Source organism: Canis lupus, chromosome 28 (genome assembly GCF_011100685.1).
Source record: "Canis lupus familiaris isolate Mischka breed German Shepherd chromosome 28, alternate assembly UU_Cfam_GSD_1.0, whole genome shotgun sequence".
NCBI classification, from domain to species: Eukaryota; Metazoa; Chordata; class Mammalia; order Carnivora; family Canidae; genus Canis; species Canis lupus.
This window is the reverse complement of record NC_049249.1, coordinates 6,160,427-6,183,698: the sequence shown is the minus strand read 5'-3', so window position 1 is coordinate 6,183,698 and position 23,272 is coordinate 6,160,427. Positions and strand designations below refer to the sequence as shown.

The 23,272-nt window shown below is 44.1% G+C and overlaps 1 protein-coding gene and 1 long non-coding RNA gene across 2 annotated transcripts in view; one reads left to right on the top strand and one right to left on the bottom strand.

Annotated features, from left to right (window-relative positions):
- Positions 1-4,920, bottom strand: part of HECTD2 (HECT domain E3 ubiquitin protein ligase 2) — a 71,027-nt gene extending 66,107 nt beyond the window's left edge. The window contains exon 1 of the mRNA XM_038578182.1: positions 4,816-4,920. Within this exon, the coding sequence (XP_038434110.1) occupies positions 4,816-4,905 (90 nt within the window). The 5' untranslated portion in view covers positions 4,906-4,920. The remainder of the gene's footprint in view (positions 1-4,815) is intronic.
- On the top strand, positions 4,720-10,428 carry LOC106557967. The gene is made up of 3 exons (XR_005380418.1): positions 4,720-5,108; positions 7,781-8,001; positions 10,293-10,428. It is a non-coding gene; the product is annotated as an uncharacterized LOC106557967 (long non-coding RNA).
- The last annotated feature ends 12,844 nt before the right edge of the window (positions 10,429-23,272 follow it).

Genomic DNA, 23,272 nt, shown 5'->3' with positions numbered 1-23,272 from the left:
TTGTTTTCCCCACTGGATCACTTACCCCACTTTCTTTTGTCCATCCAAATCCTATCATCCTCCAATGGCCAGCTGGCTTAAATAATTACCTTTACTTGAAGGCCTTTCTTCATAGTTCTGCACACAATGGTTTCCTTTCTCTGGTCTCCTAGAGTGCAAATTGTTTCTACAGCTCATTGTGACTTGCTTTCCTTTGTTATGCTTTCATGTGTTAGCCCTGCCTCCTCTGAGGCTGGAATTCTCTTAAACCATGTTTTTGTGTTTTCTGTAGCATCCAGTCCAAAGCTAAACATAACAGATGTTCAATAATGTTTTGGCTAGTGGCTTCACCAAGCCCATGTATACACACCTGACACAACGTATATGAACTTCTCATGCTCGCTACTTCCTATCAAATCCTCTCTGCAAACTTTATGCTTGCCTTCAAAACCTCCTCCTCCTCAGCTTCTGTTCCACCTCCTTGACAAGTCTTCTGACCTTCGTTGTGGGCAAACTTCCCTTTGAAATCCTAAATTGATTTTCTCCATTTTCCTTCACCTTCCTGACTTAATTAAATCTGGCTCTTGCTTGAACCCATTTCATTCCTTGCTAACCTATCCTGTGGAGAACCTCCTCCCTCTTCTTGTTCACCTGGTTTAAATGCTGAAGTAGACAAACTCATCCTCACTTGCCACTATTATTTCTTTTCTTTTTTAAAGATTTTATTTATTTATTTTATTTGAGAGAGAGAGCACGAGCCCTCGCTCATGCCAGGGGAGAGAGAGAGGGTGACAGAGAATCTTAAGCAGAGTCAGCACTGAATGTAGAGCCCCATGCAGGGCTCGAGCTCACAACCCTGAGCCGAAACCAAGAGTCGAACACTTAACCAACTGAGCCATCCAGCCACTATTATTTCTACTCTTCCTTTGACCATTTTCTTCTTCCTTATTCACCATTATTCCCCTAACTTTTGGATTATATCAGTAACTAATTTACAATATTCTCCTCCGCTCTCTCAACCTCAGTAGATTCAATGTTCATACCACCATCCCTTTGTAGCCAAGTCCTGCTTCCAATTCCTCAACTCTCTGGACTTGCATCACCTCTCCACAGCAACAAGGCCAAACCATGCACCCTGATGGTTTTCTGAGGTCTCTATCTTGAGCCTCTTGAGGATCTCTTAACTAGAACTGCTAGAACCACCATTTCTCTCCATTCCCCCACCTTTTTGATTTCTGATGTGCCTTTCACTTAATCCATACTTTTCACCAGTCCATTCAAATGTTGCTCCATAAACTAAGTAGACTTGAAGAAATGTAGTTAAAATACAGATTTCATAGAGCACTTAATTTAGTACATAAAGCATGAATTTTCAATCTTAGCTACATCTGAGAATTAAAAAGAAGTCTAAGCCCCATCCACAGAAATTCATTCAACTGGTTTGCAATAGAAACTGAGCAATGATGGCTCTAAAAGTTCCCGAGGTGGTTCCACTGTGCATCAAAGGCTGAAAACAGTTGCTCTGAGGTGAGACCTTCGAATCAGGAATCAGGATTTTAACGTGCCACCAGGGAAACTCTGGTCAGGTTTGAGAACATTTTGTTAGGCACTTCCCGGCTAGAATGGACTTCCCTCACACTAAAGTGGTCTTAGAATCAATCACTTTAGGGCTGCTTTTTCCAGCACCCTCAATCCCACCCTTGCACATTTCTTTATACTTCTAGGATATAGTCCCAGCTCTTCAAGCTTAATTTGGGTCATCGTAACCTGGCTTTCTTCTTATGCTAGGGAGCTGTCACTCTAAATTATTTCCAAACTCCCATAAAAATGTAATAGAATGATTTTTGGAAAAAGCCAATAATGTAGGGTCACATTAATTGAGTCATAAACTTAGTCTACATAGAACTGTTCACCTGGGGCAAAAAGAATCACTAAAGTGGCCCAAAGACAAAGTTACTGATGGTAATCAGGTTCCTAAGCAAACCTCCAGAAGCTTCATCTAATCCGCACCAGAGGCTGAAAAACAACCAAACAGGCCACAAACTGTCTTTTCCTGATCCTCCACACCAAGGCCTTCCAAGTCACCTGCTGCTGAACTCAGATATCATCCCAACTCTCCTGCCCTCTGGAGGGCTAAACACATATTTTCCATTCAAGGTTTTAAAAACTTAAAACTCTACTCTTGTTTAGCTAGTAGTAAAAATCCATAAACCTTTATTCATACTTCTGAAATCCTATAAGCTTTTAAAACTGAAAGGTTTTTATAACTCATATGGTGACAAAACATATACCTGACCTAAACTCGGACAATCCAACCTGATGTGAACTGATATGAAGCTATTAACACTTAAGCCTGCCTTTACCTCACTTAGTGTGAACACACACATACATTTCACTCCAGAGCTACTGACATGCTTGACTACAAAGAATTAGTTGGCCAGGACCTCACTGTGGATGTTATCTATAACATATGCATTGAATTGCCTTTCTAAACTCTGAAAAACTCTGGATTCCAAAACTCTAAACTCCAAGGGCTTCAGGAAACAGTCTGTAGACCTGGGTCCATATTGTGTCAATTTCTCCAAGTTTTTATTCCAAACCTTCAATTTTTCAGTTACACTGAGATAAATATGTTTTGGGAAGGGTGCTAACTTGAGGACCTAAACCATTTCATATAACTGTTTCTTATAAGCATATACGTTCATTGTTTTAAACAACTGATTTAGAATTTTTTGCATGTTCGGAATGTCCTGAATAAACTCTGAAAGCCTAGGGTACAAATGCAGGAACCAAGTCTGCAGAAGTTGGGTGACAAAGTCCTTTAACGCATTTCCCTAAGTGATTCTTTACCGCGCACAACTCCAATAGACCACTCGATTGCAGCTATATTTTAATACGTATGTCCTTTTATTATTGTCCACATCTTGCTAATTTAATAAGCAGAGCTTGTTCTAACAATTTCCAGTCCTTAGACATTTTTGAAAAACCTACAGAATCAAAACATTATTCCTAACACTTTAAAGAGTGAGCTATTTTAGTAACTTCTTAGTCATTTAAGAGGGAGGTTTCAAGAAATGAATTGCAAGTAGGAATAAAAAAAATGTATCATGTTCTCTAAACTTTTACTATTTTGTCAAGCACAGATGCATGACAAGTCATGGCCTTTAAATGTATGAAAGCAAACTTTCAAAAAGTATTTAAATGTTAAGTCAAATAAAAATCTCAAAAATCAGAGATTAATTTGTGTGTGTGTGCTCCAAAGTAACGAGAGTCATAACCACCAGTAAAAACAGGGAAGGGGGGGGGGGAGCTGTCCCATTACATCATCTGGCAATATGTAGTTTGAAGCCTCAGAGCCCTCTCCAAATAATCCTTAAGAAAATCCAGCTGGGAAATCATCCCTGTGAAGCTTAGATAACTTGAGTTTAAATAAAAGGTTAAAAAAGCCTCCCCGCCTTACGTCACATGTCTGTGCCTTATGAAAAATAAAACCATCACTGAGGCATCTACCTCCCACTATCCTGACAGCAACGGAAAGGTCACAATTAAGTGGAAACTCGTCGCACAGCCTGTTCAATCAGAGGGGGGAAGGGAAGGAAAGGCGAAGAGATTCCAGGGGGAAAATCTCCGCGCCCCAAAGGCAGGCGGGCACCTCCGCGGAAAACCCACTGTCCCCTGCCCGACACATTGTCCTCACCCAACAGATGTGATCACGTCGACCCCGGGGCGCTGGTCACTTCCTTAGAGAAAGTGCCCCCTCCCAGGCAATAACCGCGAACAGGCAGCCGACGCCCCCCCCCCCCAACATTTCCCAGTTTTCGTGGAAGGTGCAGCTCGAGAAGCGCCGGCGGCTGTCCACGAGGCACACCCCGCGCCAGCCGGCGGGGACCGCTCGGAGCATCTCCGCCGTCGGGCCTCGGGTCGCCGGGCGCCCGCGCCCCCGCCCCCGCCCCCCCCCTCCGACGCCAGCCGTCGGGGCGCCCGCGGCCCCCGCCCGCACCTACCGCCGCAGCCGCCTACGGGCGCACCAGCGACAGACACGATGGGCGGCAGCTCTCGGCCCGGCTCCCTTCCTTCCTGTCCTCCTGGCACGGCCGCGCCAGCTCGGGCGGCGCGGCGGCGAGGGAACCCGCCCGATTACTAATGTCGGGCAGGGCGGAGGGAGAGAGCAGGAGCGACGGCGGAGCGGGGAGGAGGGCAGGAGGTGGGGGGGGGAGGCATGATGCAGAGGCAGCGAGAGGGCTCTGGGACAGCCGCTACCAAAAAGCCGCCGGCAGCCGAAGCAAGCGCACGCCCCAGGCGAGCCCGAGCACGCGCCCGCCCGGCCCCCGAGCGCCGGCCCGGATGCCCCCGCCGCCGCCCCCGCCCGCCGCGGCCGCCGCCCCGCACCCCCCGCCCCGCGCTCCCGGGACGCGCGGGTACGCCGCCCGCAGCTGCTGCGGGCCGCCCCCGAGGGCTGGGACCCGGGGCCCTGCGGCCGACGCCGGCGGCCATGTTGCTCGCCGCCTGCCGCCGACCCGGCCAGCAGGCCGTGCGCCGGGGGGTCTGCACGCGGGACGAGGCGAGGCCCGCCGAGGGTGGCGCCGGGAGCGAGAGCGCGCGGGTGGCGGGGTTAGCGCGGGGCGGCCGCGGCCTGGGCCCCGGGACGGCGGGCGTGGGCCGGCGGCCTTGCCCCCCCGCGGCCGCAGAGCCGCGCGCCTTGGGGTCACGACCCGGCCCCGGCCCCGCCCCGCCCCCGCCCCCGCGAGCGCCCGGGAGCCTGCGCATCCTCGGGCGACTGCCTTTCCTTCCTTAGCCCACCGATTCTTTCCAGATGCCCTGAGAGCCTCCACCTACGGAAGAAGGATCTGGGGGCGGGGGGAAGTGAGACGTCGTGGGCTCCACCTTCTCCGCCACCGGGCTGGACGGCCAGGCCACACTTTCCATTCCTGTTCCTTCGTCCCCCCTTCGGCTGCCAAGTCCGCCTCTCCCTTCCCGTCCCCACGCGCCTACATCTCGCTCTCTCCCTGCATCGCTTTCCTGCCTCCTATCCCTGCTTTGTTCCTTTCCTTTTATAAGTTACAGATGGACAGACTCAAATTCCGCTGCTGCTCAGTCTCCTATTCCTTAATGTCAGAACATTAATATGGGTAAGAACTTTCAAACTGAAGAGGAAAGCTTTTAATCATAACATGAACACCTCCCCCTCCCCGCCCGCCAAGCCACACAGACGATTTCCTTTCCTTGCTGGTCTCCACCGCCCCCCTCCTTTCCCTTTTCTCTGTCTACTGGAGCCGCGGAGACACCTGCAGATCTAAGAGGAGGGAGAGTGAGAATGCGCTGTGTCGCCTATTAAAAATAGGCAATTTCTCGACATTCAAGTCTTCAGGTTTTTAGGCTTTGTTATTTTATTTGAGCTTGAGTGAATTTCAGATCGAGGATACCCAGATCCAAATGTGAGAACAGCCGGGTGGCGCAGCGGTTTGGCGCCGCCTGCAGCCCGGGGTGTGATCCTGGAGTCCGAGATCGAGTCCCACGTCGGGCTCCCTGCGTAGAGTCGGCTTCTCCCTCTGTCTTTGTCTCTGCCACCCCCCCCCCTTCTCTCTCTCTCTCTCTCTTTCATGAATAAATAGATAAAATCCAAAAAAAAAAAGAACCAAAAATATATCTGAAACAAAGCCAAAGATGATGTTTGAATTACCTGTTGTTTTACATAATTCAGAATTATTAGCATAACTAAGTACTAAAGTGCATCGTTGGATGAGGTTGCATCTTTTTCAAACCCAGAATTTGTAGCAAGCACATCTGAAGCAACCAGTGGAATGAATATAGCAGTTAGTACTGAGTTAATTTCTTTTTTTTTTTTTTTTTAAGATTATTTATTTGTTCATGAGAGACAGAAAGAGAGGTAGAGACACAGGCAGAGGGAGAAGCAGGCTCCTCACAGGGAGCCCGATGTGGGACTCATCCCAGAACTCCAGGGCCAATCACGCCCTGAGCCAAAGACAGATGCTCAACCCCTGAGCCACCCAGGCGTCGGCGTCCCTATTCAGTTAATTTCTAAGTTATAAATTCTGACTCATTTATTGAAAGGCTTTCTAGTTTTAATATAGTTGCTGTCGTCACCTGTTTAAATATTAATTAGTTAAAAATATGGAGTGAGTGCCATATAGTCAGGAAAAAGTATTTATGTGCCAAATAGCCTTGGAGGGAAATGATGTATACAGACATTACTTTGAAACATTCTTCTATTTTTCTTGAATTCTCTTTCAGGATTTTCTTTCCTTCTTAAACCTCTGAAATACTCATCCTATAGAGAGGAACATGCAATCACATCCTACTTTTAGCAGGTCAGCTTGCTGATCTTTTGCTATGGCAACAACTCAAATGTTGTTTTAGAAAGAGAAGCCTTTATTTTAACTATAATTCAATATATTCTGGGCTGCCAAGCTAGGTTGGTAGAACAAATACTGGGGGGAGGGGCAGAAGTATTCTCCTTCTTACTGTTTTCAACTAGATTGAGTAATTTGTGATAAAAATGCTTGGATGAGAAACCACTTAAAGTACATGCCTTATGCTTTCTCTTTTCCTGTGTAAGACTAAATAAAAGTGTGTCTGTACATGTAGTCACATTCAGTAGAACAAAATGCCTAAATATTGGCAAAACAAGGCAAGTCAGAAATTTTAATTTCTGCTACTGCATTAGTATGGATAATCCATTTCTAAACAAGTCCACTGATTAATTCACCTGTGAGTTATGTTCCAAAAATCATATTTTGCTGATGTTTTCTTTTACTTCCTACTAAATACTTTGTCCTGTAGGCACCACTCCATCCTTCTTTAATGCACATGAACTCCAGGGTGGGGGTTGGAGTCCAGATGGAGCTGCTAGAACACTGCAGAATGATAGCCCGTGGGGAACTAATGGGCTTGAGAGGCACATTCCCAACCACCACCAATGTGCCTCCAGGCCCCACAAGGCTTGTAGAGCAGGACGTGCTGAGAGCTCCAGCCGTTCTGTGCAAAGGTGCAGAGATGCTTTTCAGCTATGTAAGTGTCAGCCAGAAGTGCAACAGTGATGGCTTCCGAGTATAAACTCATTAGCCTTCGGAAGACTGGCAGTGAAGCTGGAGAAACATTTCACCTTCCTGAATCCAGGTGGAAAACCAAGCTCATTAATTATACCTATGCAGAATAGGAGTTTGAGGGGGGGGGGGGGGGGAGATAGGTCAGAGAATTGGTCATTTCCATGGGAGAAAAGGAAGAAAAGGAAGGACCAAATTACAAGGTAATGGAAAGTCTAATTATAGACAACATTCTATTATAATTACATAGAATAATACTAATCTAGTGAATAATAGCAAAGTTTTGGCAGGTCATTTACGAGTGACTTATAGCTATGAAATAGTAAGCTTGTTTTGTTAAAGAAAATGTCCTTTCACATTTCAACTGACTGTTATCCTAAAGTAGTAGTAAACTTGGAAAAAGACACGATTTTAGCCATGTTGGCATTGTTAAAAACATTGTTAGAACGCTTCCTTAGGTTTAATGACTATGGCTTTTAAAAATTACTATTTAAAAAATAGGGATCCCTGGGTGGCGCAGCGGTTTGGCGCCTGCCTTTGGCCCAGGGCGCGATCCTGGAGACCCGGGATCGAATCCCACATCGGGCTCCCGGTGCATGGAGCCTGCTTCTCCCTCTGCCTGTGTCTCTGCCTCTCTCTCTCTCTCTGTGTGACTGTCATAAATAAATAAAAAAATATTATTAAAAAAATATAAAAATAAAAATAAAAAATAGCTTTTCCGCTCTTTCCCCGAGCAGCCTGAGGTGACCTCTGAAAATGGTTTGCTACTCACTGGACCCAGAATACCCTACAAAATTCTGCAAATCGAGAGGTTCAGATCTTTGTGTTCACTTTAAGAACACGCTTGAAGCTGCCGTGGCCATCAAGGGTATGCATTTCTGAAAAGCCACCAAGTATCTGAAAGATGTCACTTTGCAGAAGCAGTGTGTGCCGTTCCGTTGCTACAATGGTGGAGTTGGTAAGTGTGTGCAGGCCAAACAGTGGGGCTGGACACAGGGTCAGTGGCCCAAGAAGAGTGTGAATTTTTACTGCACATGCTTAAAAATGCAGAGAGTAATACTGAACTTAAGGATTTAGATGTAGGGATCCCTGGGTGGCGCAGCGGTTTAGTGCCTGCCTTTGGCCCAGGGTGTGATCCTGGAGACCCGGGATCGAGTCCCACGTCGGGCTCCCGGTGCATGGAGCCTGCTTCTCCCTCTGCCTGTGTCTCTGCCTCTCTCTCTCTCTGTATGACTATCATAAATAAATAAAGAATTAAAAAAAAAAAGGATTTAGATGTAGATTCTCTGGTCATTGAGCACATCCATGTGAACAAAGCCCCCAAGATGCGACATAGAACTTACAGAGCTCATGGCCGGATTAACCCATATATGAGCTCTCCCTGCCACATCGAGATGATTCTGACTGAAAAAGAGCAGATTGTTCCTAAACCAGAAGAGGAGGTTTCACAGAAGAAAAAGATATTCCAGAAGAAACTGAAGAAAAAAACCTTATGGCCCGGGGGTAAATTCTGCATAGAATAAATGCAAATAAAAACAAAAAAAATAGCTTTTCTTTATTACATAAACAATACATTGTCATTACAGAAAAAGATAGAAAATACAAATTAGCAAAATGAAAAAAATAAACTCTGGATCCTACCCAGGTTCAGATAATTGCCAAGATCTTCATCTGTATCTTCACAAAATCTTCTATCTACACACACACACACACACTGTTTCTTGATTTGTTTTTATAAAAACAGAAGATGCTAAAATGCTGTTTTGAATCTGTGCAACTTATTCTTTAGAATACCCCCAGGATGACTTTTTTAAAAAATTGCACAACGTTATGTAGAGGCAAAACTGAAGAATGGAGTGGATAATTACCAAGCTTTGAATTCTGAATCAGATCGCTATTGAATCTGTTCTTTCTCTCTGGATTCTCATGGCCATTGACCTACGCGGGCCTTCAGCATCTCTAACCCAAATTATTTCCTTAGCTTGCCAGTTGGTCTTGCCTTCAGTGTTTTACCTGCTCCAATTCCTATAAGAATAACCTTTTCAAAAATACACAACTTCTTGTCAGTCTTTTGTTTAAAAAATACTTAGTGATCTTTCAAGGCAAAACTTTGAAACCCCTTATTTAGCTTTTACCTGAATTCTTTATAAAGAAGGCATTTTCTTAATTAGAATCAATTGTTTCTTTCTTTCTGCTCCAAGAGCATATTGTACACACTTTTTGATTTTTTAATTAATTTTTAAATTTTTAAATTTAAATTCAATTAACCAACATATAATACATCATTAGTTTCAGAGGTAGTGTTCAATAATTCATCAGTTGTGTATAACACCCAGTGCTCATCACATCACGTGCCCTACTAACACACTTCCATTTATACACCTATTACTTTACATCTTAGCTTTTTCTTCCCCCAGTAGGTCATGGCATAAAGAGGAAAGGGCATGTCTCATTACTCCTTGAATCCCTACATTCAGCACACTCTCTGGAGTGTGCTGTTAAGAAGGCACTTGATATGCTCAGAATAAATGAAATAAGATATTTTCTTACTATGGCTTGTAAAGGTTCTGAAGACAGTTTCCAAAGAGGAATTACAAAAATGCTCTGAGTGATGGGCTGCACTCATTCAGATAATTTGGTCTGGTATCGCTTCTTAAAAGTCTTGATCTTCTAGAGCAGTGCCATCTGATAAAACTTCCTGCAATGGTGAAAGTGTTCTATATCTGTACTGTCCTATGCAATAGCCACTAGCCACATGTGGCTATTGTGACTGAGGAACTGAATTGTTAATTTTAGTTACTTTATTATTTTTTTAAAATATTTTATTTATTTATTCATGAGAGACAGAGAGAGAGGCAGAGACAGAAGCAGGCTCCTCGCAGGGAGTCCGATTGGGACTGGATCCCAGGTCTCCAGAGTCATGCCCTAGGCTGAAGGCGGCGCTAAACCACTGAGCCACCTGAGCTGCCCTAGTTATTTTTGAGTAGTCAATGTAACTAGTGGTGACCTTAGTGCACAGCAGTGCTCTAGAGTCACATCTCAACTCTTCAGAAGTCTTCTTGAAGTACCCCCAAATTAGTGGCATCTTTATTAATGAGCTTTATTGCATCTTAACCTCATTCTTTAGAAGATATGCAAGCAAATCTTCCCCAAATAATGAAGGCAGATCTAAAAGAGTTCTGATAACAAGCTTAACAGCCTCAATAATTTCTTCCTTTTTTAAGTTCTTTTTTTATTCTGTTTTCATAGGAGTTTACACTTATGGGTGAAGCAAACATCTTGTCTTAGCCCAGTGCAACGTAGAAGAAAGTATTAATGGCAGTAAAATAAAAATGTCTCCATGTGTTTTTAAGTTGGTTTTGGATGTCTTTTTAAAATATTTCCAAAGAAACATCAATGTATCAATACACACACACATATATGGGTGTATATGCCTAGATACCTCAATATAGGTACACAAATGTTGCTTTTAAGTCTTAACCCCAATTTTATATTTGTTTTCTACTCATGTGAGACAAAAACAACAATAAAACAATGGCACAACAAAAACATCTCATGCATGATGCACTCATTTCAAATTTTCATGAATCTAAGTTAAAAGAAACTTTGTCGGGGCACCTTGCTGGCTCAGTTGGAAGAGCATGCAACTCTTGATCTTGGTAGTCATGAGTTTGAGCCCCATGTAGGGTGTAGAGATTATTTAAATAAAACTTAAAAAAATATTTATTTTCTTGAGAGAAAGAGTGTGTGTGAGAGAGAGGGAGAGGGAGAAGTAGATTTCCTGCTGAGCAGGTAGCCAACACGAGGTTTGATCCTGGAATTCTGGGATCATGACTGAGCCTAAGGTAGACGCTTAACCGACTGAGCCACCCAGGTGCCCCTAAATAAATAAAACTTTAAAAGTAAATTACAAATAAAAAAATTGTATGTTCTAAGGTTGCTGAAGATATCAAAACAAGTCAAAATGGCAAATGTTGCTCTTCATTCTTTGGCTTTATCTTGCTAACAGAACCCTGATTCAATTGAGATGGCACGATGTCCAGTTAAAGGTGGTTGCTTTTCTGGACTTCCTTGTAGCTAGCTACACATGGCAAAGTGACAATTCTAGCCAATGAGGTGTAAGCTGAGTATTTTAGGCAAACTTTTGCTACTTTGTTTTTTTCTTAAAGATATTATTTATTTATTACTGAGAGACACAGAGAGGCAGAGACATAGACAGAGGGAGAAGCAGGCTCCCTGCAGAGAGCCCGATGTGGGACTTGATCCCAGGATCCTGGTATCATGCTCTGAGCCAAAGGCAGATGCTGAAGCACTGAGCCACCCAGGTGTCCCTGAAAACACAATCCTAATCAAGTAAACTGTGTCATCTTAATTTTAAGAATAATACTTTGGAAATTACAATAACCTTTGTACAAGCATTAACATTTCCCTTCAGAGTTAGAAAAGATGCCTCTGTGTTTCAACTCAAGGTATTGGAGAGAGTAAAATTATGAGTTTTAGAGCATTGGCTTTTAGTTCTGGTTCTTCCAATTTTTAGCTAATTATGTGGTGTTGGCAAAATCACTCCATCTTTGAGTTAATTTCCTTATCCTTGCATGGATATTGTGAAGCAAAATGAGAAAACTATACAAAATGGTTTGTGAATTGCGATGCATTTAAAAAATATTATTTATTTATTTATTTATTTATTTATTTATTTATTTGAGAGAAAGAGAGAGAGACAGCATAAGTGAGGGGAGGGGTAGATGGAGAGGGGGGAAACAGACTCCCAGCTTAGCACAGAGCACGACATGGGGCTCAATGCAGGACTCAATGTGGGGCTCAGTGTGCGGTTTGATCCTAGGACCCAGAGATCATGACCTGAGCTGAAGTCAGACATTTAACTGACTAAGCCACCCAGGCACCCTGTGAATTGTGATGCATTTTAATAAATCTAATTTGATGACTACTTACTGGGTACCAGAGTCTGTGCTAAGAACTTTCCAAGGATTGGTTGATGTATTCTTCTCAGGAATCTTACTTTTAATATTGTTATATAGAGTAGGGACTGTTGACCTTAAAAGTTAAACAGCAGGAGTGCCTGGGTGGCTCAGTTGGTTAATCACTCGACTCTTAATTTCAGCTCAGATCTTGACCTCAGGTCATGATTTCAAGCCTCATGTTGTGCTCCATGCTGGGTGTGGAGCCTTCTTAAAAAAAAAAAAAAAAAAAAAAAAGTAAAACACCAGATGAGTTTATTTGGAAATAGCAGAGGAATTGCAACTCAGGACATGCAAGCTATGGGAAAACAAGCAAGTCTGGAGATCAAAGGAGAGCATCTTTATAGACAAAAGGAAGAAGTTGGGAACGGCTGCTTTAAACTGAAGTCCATTGGAGGAAATGGACAGTTCAGGTTAATGATGGTTTCTCACTGACTGAGCTTATTGCTGGGCAAGGAGAACTTCTTTCTACCTCCTAATGTTTTCTGAAGAAAAGAGACCAAAACAATATTAGAAAGTTTTCTATAAAATTGCAACATGCACTGCTTTTTTAAAAACACCGGTTGGTTGACTGATAAAGGGACAGTGTGTGCATGAGAGCAGGGTGGGAGGGGGTGGTAAGGCAGAGAGAGAATCTCATCTCAGACTCTGCAATGAGTGTGAAGCCCCACAACCTGAGCATCTCACAGCCCTGAGATCGTGACCTGAGTTAAAATCAAGAGTTGGAGGCTTAACTCTTTGAGCCACCCAGGCACCCTGCAACATGCACTTTTAAAAGACCTCCACTCAATTAAATAAGATAATCTTTTTCTTTTTAAGATTTTATTTATTTATTCATGAGAGACACACTGAGAGAGGCAGAGACACAAGCAGAGGGAGAAGCAGGCTCCATGCAGGGAGCCCGGTGTGGGACTCAATCCCAGGACACAATCTGAGCCAAAGGCAGATGCTCAACCACTGAGCCACTCAGGTGTCCCATAAGATAATCTTATATGATTCTAAGAACCTTATCTGTGGCTTGGGTGAAATCTTCCTATTTGGCAGCAGAGGTCACCAAATGACTGATTGCTTGAGGCAGAAATTCTGCTGGTCAGTATGGTAGGCAGAATTTCTGAAATGATCCTCAAAGATGTCCTGCCCTACGATCCAGCTCCCATGAATGTGATGACATCTCTCTCGTGTGTTTCGGGACACAGCTGACCTTACGATAGGGTGATTATTGGGGATCCCTGGGTGGCTCAGCGGTTTGGCGCCTGCCTTCGGCCCAGGATGTGATCCTGGAGTCCCAGGATCGGGCTCCCTGTATAGAGCCTGCTTCTCCCTCTGCCTTTGTCTCTGCCCCTCTCTCTCTCTCTCTCTCTGTGTCTCTCATGAATAAAAAAAAAAAAAAAAAAAAAAAGATAAGGCAATTATTCAGGTGGATCTCCTCTAATCACATGGGTCTTGAAAAGTGGTGTGCTTTTCCTGGCTGGCAGCGGAAATCAGAAAGATTCAAAGTGTGAGAGGGACTTCATGTGCCACAATAGCTTTGACGATGAGGGAGGCCTAAGAGGGAATGTAAGTGGCCTTGAGGAGCCGAGAGGCCTCAGTGACTGCCAGCCAGGCAGCAGGACCTCAGTCTTATAACTCAAGTAACTGGATTCTACCAACAGCTTGAATGAGCTTCTAAGTGGATTCTTCCCGGAGCTTCCACGACACGAGCCAGCTGGCCAACAGTTTGACCCCAGCCTTGTGAGACCCTAAGCAGAGAACCCACCCAAGTCTCCTAGACTTCTGACCTATAGAACTGTAAGATCATAAATGGGTGTTATCATAGCAGCCAAGTTTGTGGCAATTTTTTACATTGTAATAGAAAACTGATATGGTCAAGAAAAATGCAAGCAGAATATTTAAGGTAGAAGGGACCTCAGAATGCTTTTAGGCCACTGGTTTCCTAGACAAAGAGGGTCTCTAGACACAGGAAACTGTGCAACTACAAGCAGTTTCCAACTTGAAAAAGCCTACATTAAGTCATGCATTTATTATTAAATACTGCCACACAGATTTACTTGATCTTGGTAACCACCAAGTTTCTCTGTTTTCAGCCCTACTGAAATAGAAGTTATTCCCATTATGCTCAATATTAAGAACAGAACCTAGGACAAATAAATGATAAATAAATAATAAAACATTTCAGTTAGAATTATATCAAGTCTGTATTATAACCACAATTATTCAATTGTTGCCAATTATATTTTTAATTCATTAGAAAGATAATAATAAACTTGCTTGTGTAGAAATGCAGTTAGATTGGTCAAATCATTCAAACCACAGGCTTGTTGGGCAGGGGATAGTAATAAATGGACATTAGTTATTAATTTGTCTAAAAAAACAACTATTATTTTTGTCCATATCCCACCCTTAAAGATGCAGATGAGGGAAGTAGTTAGGCTAAATTAGTATGTAACTGTTAGCTAAACCATGGCACCAGTTCTAAATGTTTATGATAGAAAATTTTCTAATCAAACAAGAATCAATCCAAGTTTAAAACTAGTAAGTGCTGCTGCTCGATCAGTTGTGTGAAAAGAAAGTGGAAATAGACTGAAAGAAAGAGTAGGCTTTAAAAAAATAATAAATAGAAAAATTTAAAAAGCAGGCTTTAGAGTCACAGTGAAACACTCATTTCCATTCGGTTTCATGAAACAAAATTTACAGAACACCTACTATACATAAGGTATCGGTAGACACTCTTTGGATTATGAGGATGCAGAAACCTGCCTTGACCCTACAGGTGTAACAGCCCTGGAGGGGAGCAAAGAGGCACATACCCACATAAATGCATACAGGTAGAATGTCTGTGGGGCTGTTGGGAATAAATAAAGGACTATGGGAGCTAACAGGGTGGAGAGCTTCCCTGCGGCTGGAAGGGCTGGAAAGGCTTCATGGAGGTGTCCTCTGGCACCATGACGATGGTCATTGAGTGGTTTCCTCCAAAGTTTATTACATTATATAGAGGAAATGTCTCATTAGAAACTTGCCCCTTGAATGCTTGTCCTGTCAAGGGCCTGAAATGTGAACAGAAGGAAAACCAGCTGTGGAATTGCTGTTCCTCAGAAATAGATACACTGAAACTATTTAGATGGAGAATTGTGCTCTATCCCCTCAACATACACCCCACAGATGTAATTCCCATGTCCTGTAGATTTTCCTTAAGTGAAGTGATGCTTGACTTCACTTGGGATGAATGTGGAGGATCAAGCTTTTTTTTTTTTTAAGATTTTATTTATTTTTTATTAATGAGAGATACAGAGAGAGAGAGGCAGAGACACAGGCAGAGAGAGAGGCAGAGAGAGAGAAGCAGGCTCCATGCAGGGAGCCCGATGCAGGACTCCATCCCGGGTCCCCAGGATCACGCCCTGGGCTGAAGGCAGGCGCCAAACTGCTGAGCCACCCAGGTGTCCCAGGATCAAGCATTTTTAAATATGAAAAGATGGAGCACCAATGTTTCAGATCCCTGTTTCATGTCTGAGAGGAACAAGGAGCATTTAATCGCATTTGTAGTGACTGGTTTCTTCTCTCTAGGCCAGGGACTTAATTCCTAGATGTCTTGACACTCAGGCACTTAGCCTCTATTTCAAGTGTTCTTTTTACATTTGTGGAATGTTTGCTTAAACTGAGGTACAGAATTTATCAAAAGGCATGGCAAAAACAAAACAAAACAAAACAAAACAAAACAAAACAACAAAAAAGCAAAAACCAAAGAACATCTGAAAAAGGATACATTTTTTTCAAGCTATTCATCCGGAACTATAGCAGTGGTGTTCAGTAATCTTGACTACATTGCCCTCTAGTGGTGTCAAGTACAGTAAACATTTCCTTTCAGGTAGTCTTAACATTTATTGAGCATCTACTGTATAGCGCTGAGACAGCTTCTGAGAATAGTGAGATGTTAAGAGCTGGTTCTTACTCTTGCTGATTTCTTGGCCCAGCAGTTGAGGCATTAACTACAGCACAGTGTAGGAACTACAGCAGAAGTATGTACAAAGATCTATGAGCATGCAGAAGAAAAAATAATTAATTCTCCCTACGTGTGTCTGGAAGGGATTTTCCAGACACTTGAGAAGCATCTTGAAAAATGCATAGTTTTCCAGCAGTGTGTGTGTGTGTGTGTGTTGCTTTTATGATTGAAGGAGCAGTCTGAATAAAGGAAGCAAGTCCTTCATTATTAAAAAACACAGTGTGTTCCGGTGATGGCTAGGGGCCTTCCATGTGAGATTCAAATGTGTTTCAGCCTGATAATATAATCCTGCCTCCCCATGTGGTACACACAAAGCACTTCATAAAGTTCCTGCAGGTTTTATATTGGAAAGATAGGGACAAACTACTTAAATAGGCCTTTATATCATAGCCAAGAATTTGTTCTACCATGATTCTATCTATTATGATTATATATGTATGTATTTTACATAATAATATGTAAATGATTGTGTTCTTAATAATAATCCAGGCTACTTTATAAAACATGCTATGGTTCTCACCCTCCCCTTCTTGGGTGTATGTATAATACTTTGTTTTACCATCCCTTTTAAAATTCCTGTTCCTTAATTTGTGGGATAAAAACAGACCTTGAAAAATACATTTATTTAACTATCAGACTCCAGTGGTTTGTGGGTTTGCTGACCTGCTCTGTGGGCTTCTTCTCCTTTGGCTGTGCAAAAAATGCAGCACCTTCCTGGCTTCTGGGTGTGCATCCAGTCAACACTAGCATAGATTCATGGGCCATCCCCAGCTTAGCCACCACTGGGCTGCATGCCTTAGGCAATTTCTCCTGGTGCCCGCCATTCCCTCCCCTTTTGTCAGATCTGTGGAATGGGATGAGCAGAATAGGTATGACTAAGGTAATACAATCTATGACACAAGATACTTTCCTCTACAAAAGCAAGATCCTGTAGAGAAGCAAACATGGGTTCTGAAGGCAGATAGATTGGGTCCAATCCTGGCTCTCTTGCTTATTAGCTATGTGATGCTGGCACATGTTTTGGCCTTTCTGAGCTGTAGTTTCCTCCTCTATGAAATGGAGATATTAGTTTCTACCTCCAGGATTGCAGGAGGGATTAACAAGAATGTGTGAAAAGTATGCAGCACAGAGAAAATGATCAGTGAAGATTTGTTCTCTTCCTAACTCCCTTTATTCATTGGAACAAGTGTAAGCTGTTCCAAACTTCCACATAAATATGAGCACAGTAGAACAACACTTTTTGTGTATTGCATTTTGTCAAAACTACCTAACATTTAAAAAGGGCCTTGCCATTTGAAACTCAATCTCCTTTGCCTCACTTCATTGGATTGGCAGCCAACCCTGTGAAGCACAGCATTGTAACATCTCTTGCCCATCATTTATTGAAGGTCTACTCTATGCCAAATAAAACGCTGGGATGAAAGCATCCATTGCTACCCTGCAGAGGCCCTTTAGTCAGGTGCAAGGAGGCAGATGAGAAAATCAGCTACAATTCAGCTTAGTAAGGGCTGTGGGTGATCTGGGTGGGGGTGCTAAATGAGCCCAGAGGAAGGGCATCTAATTTAAGCTGGTGTTTGGATTGAAGTGGGCTCTCCACTTGAAGTGAATCAGGAAGGATAATAGTTTCTCCTGTGGGAAATGAAAGGAAGTATGCATGGGGGATGGGTGGGTGGGTAGGAAGATGGGGGAGGGGACAGAAAGTGGTGAAGATGGAGAGAGAGGACTTTTCCAGAAAGAGAAAGCACAGATTATTGAGGCTAGAAGAACAAAATCCATATTTGTGATCAAATGAACCTTCTAGATCATTGTATTTTGGTCATCTATTTATGTGCCTGGTGAATGTGATATGGTGAAATGAATGGGTTTTGTAGCCCAGGTAACTGAAGCTTCTCGGAAAAACAGGTTCCTGTACCTGAAATAACTCCTCCACGGGCTAGTTGACGCCAGATCAAAGCTGTTAGTTACACCGCAGTGTCTCTAATCCTAGTCAGAGTAGCAATAAATTATTCACGAAATCATGGTGCCAGTACTATTTCATATACATGAATATTCGTGTGATGTATTTTTTCCTCAAAGAAACTCCTGGATTTTCTAGACTACAACAACCACCTTAAAAAGAAGGAAAATTTTCTTAGCCAACAACATGATTTATTCACTCTGTGCATTCCACCCCTGTACCCCAGCTACTCACCGAATGTGGACATCTTGGATTCACTCCTCATCTTGCTGAGTTAAAAAAAATCAGAATGCCAATAGTGAGCTAAGGAGCACACGCAGCAGCATGGTGAGCAGGCTTCCAAGCCGTGATGGTGAAGGAGTTGTGTTTCGAGAGGCACAGCAGATATTTTTCCCCCCTCCCTAACTTGTGCAGGGATGAATTCACTTCTCCTGCCTTGTTTCTTGGCATGAACCCCCACCCCCCGCCATTAGCATTTTTAGAAGTCCTTTTTCTGGGTGAACGTTTGGTGTGTAGAACTTTTCCTCCAAGGATAATTTTAGCACTGAAAATGCATCAAATTATTTCAAATCCTGGCAAGTTTCAAAATATGAGTGGGTGACTTCGGAAGGATCTATTTTCAAGAAATAACAATGGTGTCAGCACAATCCAAGAGACTTGGAAAAGAATTTATACACACACACACACACACACACACACTCCTTCACCTCCCAGAAATTGAAATTGATTTAACACTTTGAGATTATGTTACTTGAGTGTTTCTTCTAAATGCCAAGGAATAGATTTATTTTGATATTAGAGACAAACATTTTTAACCCACAGAGAAGAGGACAGACAGTTTGGGCTTCTCAGGTATTATAACAGAATTATCATTGCAAATGCAACCACCTCCCCGCCCCCAGCATACTACCCCTCTGTCTTTCCTGGGGCTTTCCTTCCGGGAACCCTCAAATCAATACAGCAATTAAGGTAGAAGTTCAGGGTATATACTACTCATCCTGTAGGTTTCAGAATATATATTTGCTGCCAGGGCAAAATGAAACACCCAAAATGAACAAGTAACTACACATTTGCACATGTAATTATTCATATTTGATTGCATTCCTTATTCCTTTTAATTTCTCCTACTTCCCAAGTTTAAAGAAAGAAATACAAGATGTATTTTTCTAGGTAAAATATCCCTCCCAGGTGCGCTGCCATTGTCCTTGGTAGCAGGTGAATAGACTTGGAGTGATTGCTCTATTTTTGTATATTTCTATGGAGCCCAAACCAATAAAAGAGCTCAAAGTAATAGTTCTGTGCACTTACATAAGGAAAACTAACCTACTGATATATACCAGTTTAGCTTAGAGAATTTTTCTTTCTAAAAGACAGGAGAAAGTCAATTATATTTTAAAATTTGAGAATTTGTATATCTTTTCTTTGGCCTTGCTTCCTGATGTATACATAACAATTAAATAAAAATTACCCATACACCCACAGCACAGAGATGGCGATTGCTAACAGGTGCACACATCCTCTGCATGTGGATATATGTTGTATGAGCAAAACATACCCCATGTACTCCATCAGGAGGGCCACAATGAGGTGGTCACCAGGCCAGGGGTGCAAATTTGCCGAGGCGTTGCATGTCGGGGCACTTGGCTGGGGTTGGAGCACCACTGGATGTTCTACACTCCACAGCACCTATGGCTTTGCAGTAGGATCAAAAAGAAGCAAATGAAAGTATCTTGGAAGTAGGAAGAGAAGCCTCTTTCTCCTCCAGTCCCTCCAATGTCCTGTGCTGATGATGTGTAACACTGTGCTTGCTACAACAGAAGAAAATGCCTAGAAGGTCCATCTAAATGATCATAGAGCTGTGCAGTGCAGAGGTCCCTGGGGGGCCTCAAAGAACACACACATCTGCCACGGGGAGAGCCAGGCTTCAGCTGTCCATCACGACAGAGGGCATCGTTGGTTGAGGCAGCACCAGCAAAGTAAAAAGACTGCCATTTTTCTTTTGTTTCTGACTCTGGAAGATCCAGAAGCAGGCAGAAAAGGAGTAGAAGAGCATGGAAAAACGGTAGACGCCAGCAGGTCCCTGAGCCACGAGTCAAGCTGAGTTGATGGGGAGGGGAAAGAGTGAGGGCAAAGGAGAAGCTTTTAGGTTTGTGTTTGGGTTGGACTGGACTTTTTTTTTTTTCTTTATTTATTTATGATAGTCACAGAGAGAGAGAGAGAGAGAGAGAGAGCGGCAGAGACACAGGCAGAGGGAGAAGCAGGCTCCATGCACCGGGAGCCCGATGTGGGATTTGATCCCAGGTCTCCAGGATCGCGCCCTGGGCCAAAGGCAGGCGCCAAACCACTGCGTCACCCAGGGATCCCCGGACTGGACTTTTTAATGTTTGGAAGTGAGATTTGCTCTTACAACCCAAAGTTTCCAGAAACCTGTTGGTCAAGGACCAGGAGAGGAGAGTTATATAACCTGGCAGAAGGCAAGAACCTGGAGGAAAACCAGGTACTATGTATCCTTCATCAAGTTCAGGTGGTTAACAGAGAGTATAGAACTCCTGTGCACTATGATTATTGTCTAATAACAATGCTGTTCAGAGACATTAAGTTACCAGCCTGTGGAGGCTGCTTTTAGGCAACAGGCTTGAGCAATGGAAACCTGATCAAGGCTAAAGGGGTCACAGCGACCAAGACACCACGGAGCTTAATGCAAACAGGTTCATGAAGCAACCCACCTCAAAATAGCCATAGGCCCTAACTGACCAATTACACCCAGGCACAGTTCCTAAGATTACCAAAAAGGGAGAACTCCATACCTTCCCCATACTCCCTCACTCGTCCAGGAACTGTGGCCTCTCACCACCCCTTCTCACCACAGACATTCTCTCCTTTGCCATCCTGCTCACCACTCCCTTGCGGGTGTATTCAATAAATTTCTTTCTCTTTTGCTCTGCCTTGGGTGAGTCCTTTCACTGCCCTAGCCTCCGGCCCCCATCCCAAGCTCACAGGCCCAGTGCCACCTCATCGTAGCCCCTTTGCCCACTTGAAATAGCAAGGGTTGAGGTGGGCATTTTCAAAAGTGGTAGATTTCAAAGAAAACACAGGTGGGGGCACTGCAGGCAGACAGGAATGTGAAGTCTTGGGGACACTGGACCAGCATGGCCTGGAACTAAGAGGGGATTGTGTGCTGGGAAGAGGGGCCAATTAGGTAGAGCCAGGAGGTTGAGATCTGGGAAGGGGAGTCTGATCCGCCTATTCCCAGTAGGACTCTGCCACCAAGTGAGATGATGAAAGTCCTGAAGATGGCTTCAGTGGGCGGTGTGGGAAGACATCACAGAAATCAGACCCTCGCTGGAGCCAGGATATGAGAGAACGACGATGGTGGCAACAGAAATTGGCAGGGCATGATGACAAATTTGATAGAGGGAATAAAGGAGAGGCTTAAATAACAAGTTACCAAAGGAGAGAAGCTGTGTGAGGCTGTCCCTCCTCTATTGAGGTAAATAGCTTGGAGGGCAGCCTGTCATTCAGGGCCTCTGTCAGGAGCCCAGGAGTGCCTGGGAAGGAAGATTGGTCTAATCTAGTTGAGCTTTTCATCGGTTCTTTTCCTTGAATGGTGACGCAGTGTGAATGCTAATGCGTGCAGTTCAGGCACTTCGCAGGGGGAACGGCCCAGGAAAGCCAGCTGGCTGCCAAGACTCAGCGCAGGGTGACATTCACTGTAGTGAATTGAACACAGCCAAGGGGCTGGTTGAATCCGATTGGCAGACGAGTCCTCCCCCCCCCCCCCCCCCCCCGTGCCCCGGGCCTGGCACACACCCCACTGGGCACTGGGCCCGGGCGCGCGCTGGGCCAGGACAACCGAGAGGGTTCTTTTGCTGTGCCAGGACTTCCGCCGCCAGCAGGGATGGGGAAACTCCGCAGCTCCATCCCAGGGGAAGAAAAGAACAAAAAGCAGAAGGAAAGGAATGATTGGCAACACAGACCAAAAAGCCGAGGCGGGGAAGAGATAAGATCAGAGAGCCAGGGACCAAGGAATTTAAAAGACAAGAGGTGGTGGGGAACTAGAAGCACTCGGTTAGGGCGGGGGCTCCCCCGGGGCCCTGGGAGAGGAGCGACAGCGTGGGTGGCCCCGCAGTAGAGAACAAAGGCCGGGCGGGGGCGGGGGCGGGGGCGGAGCTCTGCGCTCGGTCCTCGCTGTGGAATTAGAGCAGATGGTTCCAGCCGCACGTTAGTGTTCCGCACGTTCTTCTGGACGTGTCAGGGTGCGAGACTCATCCGCTAGCTCATGGTGAGGCTCCGTGTCTGTACCGGCGGAAAATGGTTCCCATCTGTACCGGGAGAGAAGCTCTGCTTTTCAGGAGCGACCCGTAGTGAGCAAAGCCACAGAAATGAAAATAGAAGCAAATGCCAATGTATCGATTTGTAATGAGAAAGACAGCTGTGGACGGAGCAGAATGTTCATGTGTGCAGATCTGTAGGTTACCTTCCCGCAGGCAAGGGACTAGGGAAGTCAAATGGTGGCCAAAAGGTTGCAGATGAGCCTGCAACCGGAACAAGGGTAGTTTGCTATGTAATTCACAACCAGGATGCAGCGACACAGAATGACTAGCCCCTGGGCAGTGACTTCGATGACCCTAGCTGCTTTAGATGCTTTAAATTTCCCTGTTTTATCATCTGGACCACTGTTTCTCAGGGTCTGGTCTGAAAATACCTGCATCCAAATTCACCAGGGAACTTAAATATTCAGATTCTCAGGTATCATCTGAGACTTCTCAATCAAAATCTCAAGGGAAGGACCTTGCAATCTGCATTTGATCAATTCTCCATAGGATGTATAAAACCTAAACATAGTTTTAGGTTGATCATTCACTTTCTTTTCAGTCTTTAAGTGAAGTCCACTTGGTTGATTGGATTTGCTCAGTTAAACTTATTGTGTGATGTCTAGGAAGCCAGGAGCTCATCTCTCCTCCTCTCTGGGTTCTGATTCATTGAATAATCAGTTTAAGAAGTCAAATGGGGATCTAAGTGCTGGTTTTATTTTGTCCTCTCTGGTCAGGCTTAGGTGGACAGATGGGCTGGGACCTCCCAGCTCTCTATTAGATCTTAGATTTGGGGGCTTTTAGAAGTCTGAAATGGAGAATGGCAGGGAGGCCCTGACAAGGAGACCTTTGTGCATGGAGAATGGGGACAGGTTCTGGTACATTTGGGCAGGTTCAGAGGAATCAAGAGATAAGTTAGGGCTCTGCTGGAAAATGGTAACTCTGCCTGGTAGACAGATGTGAATAGTGAGTCCCTCTTTCTT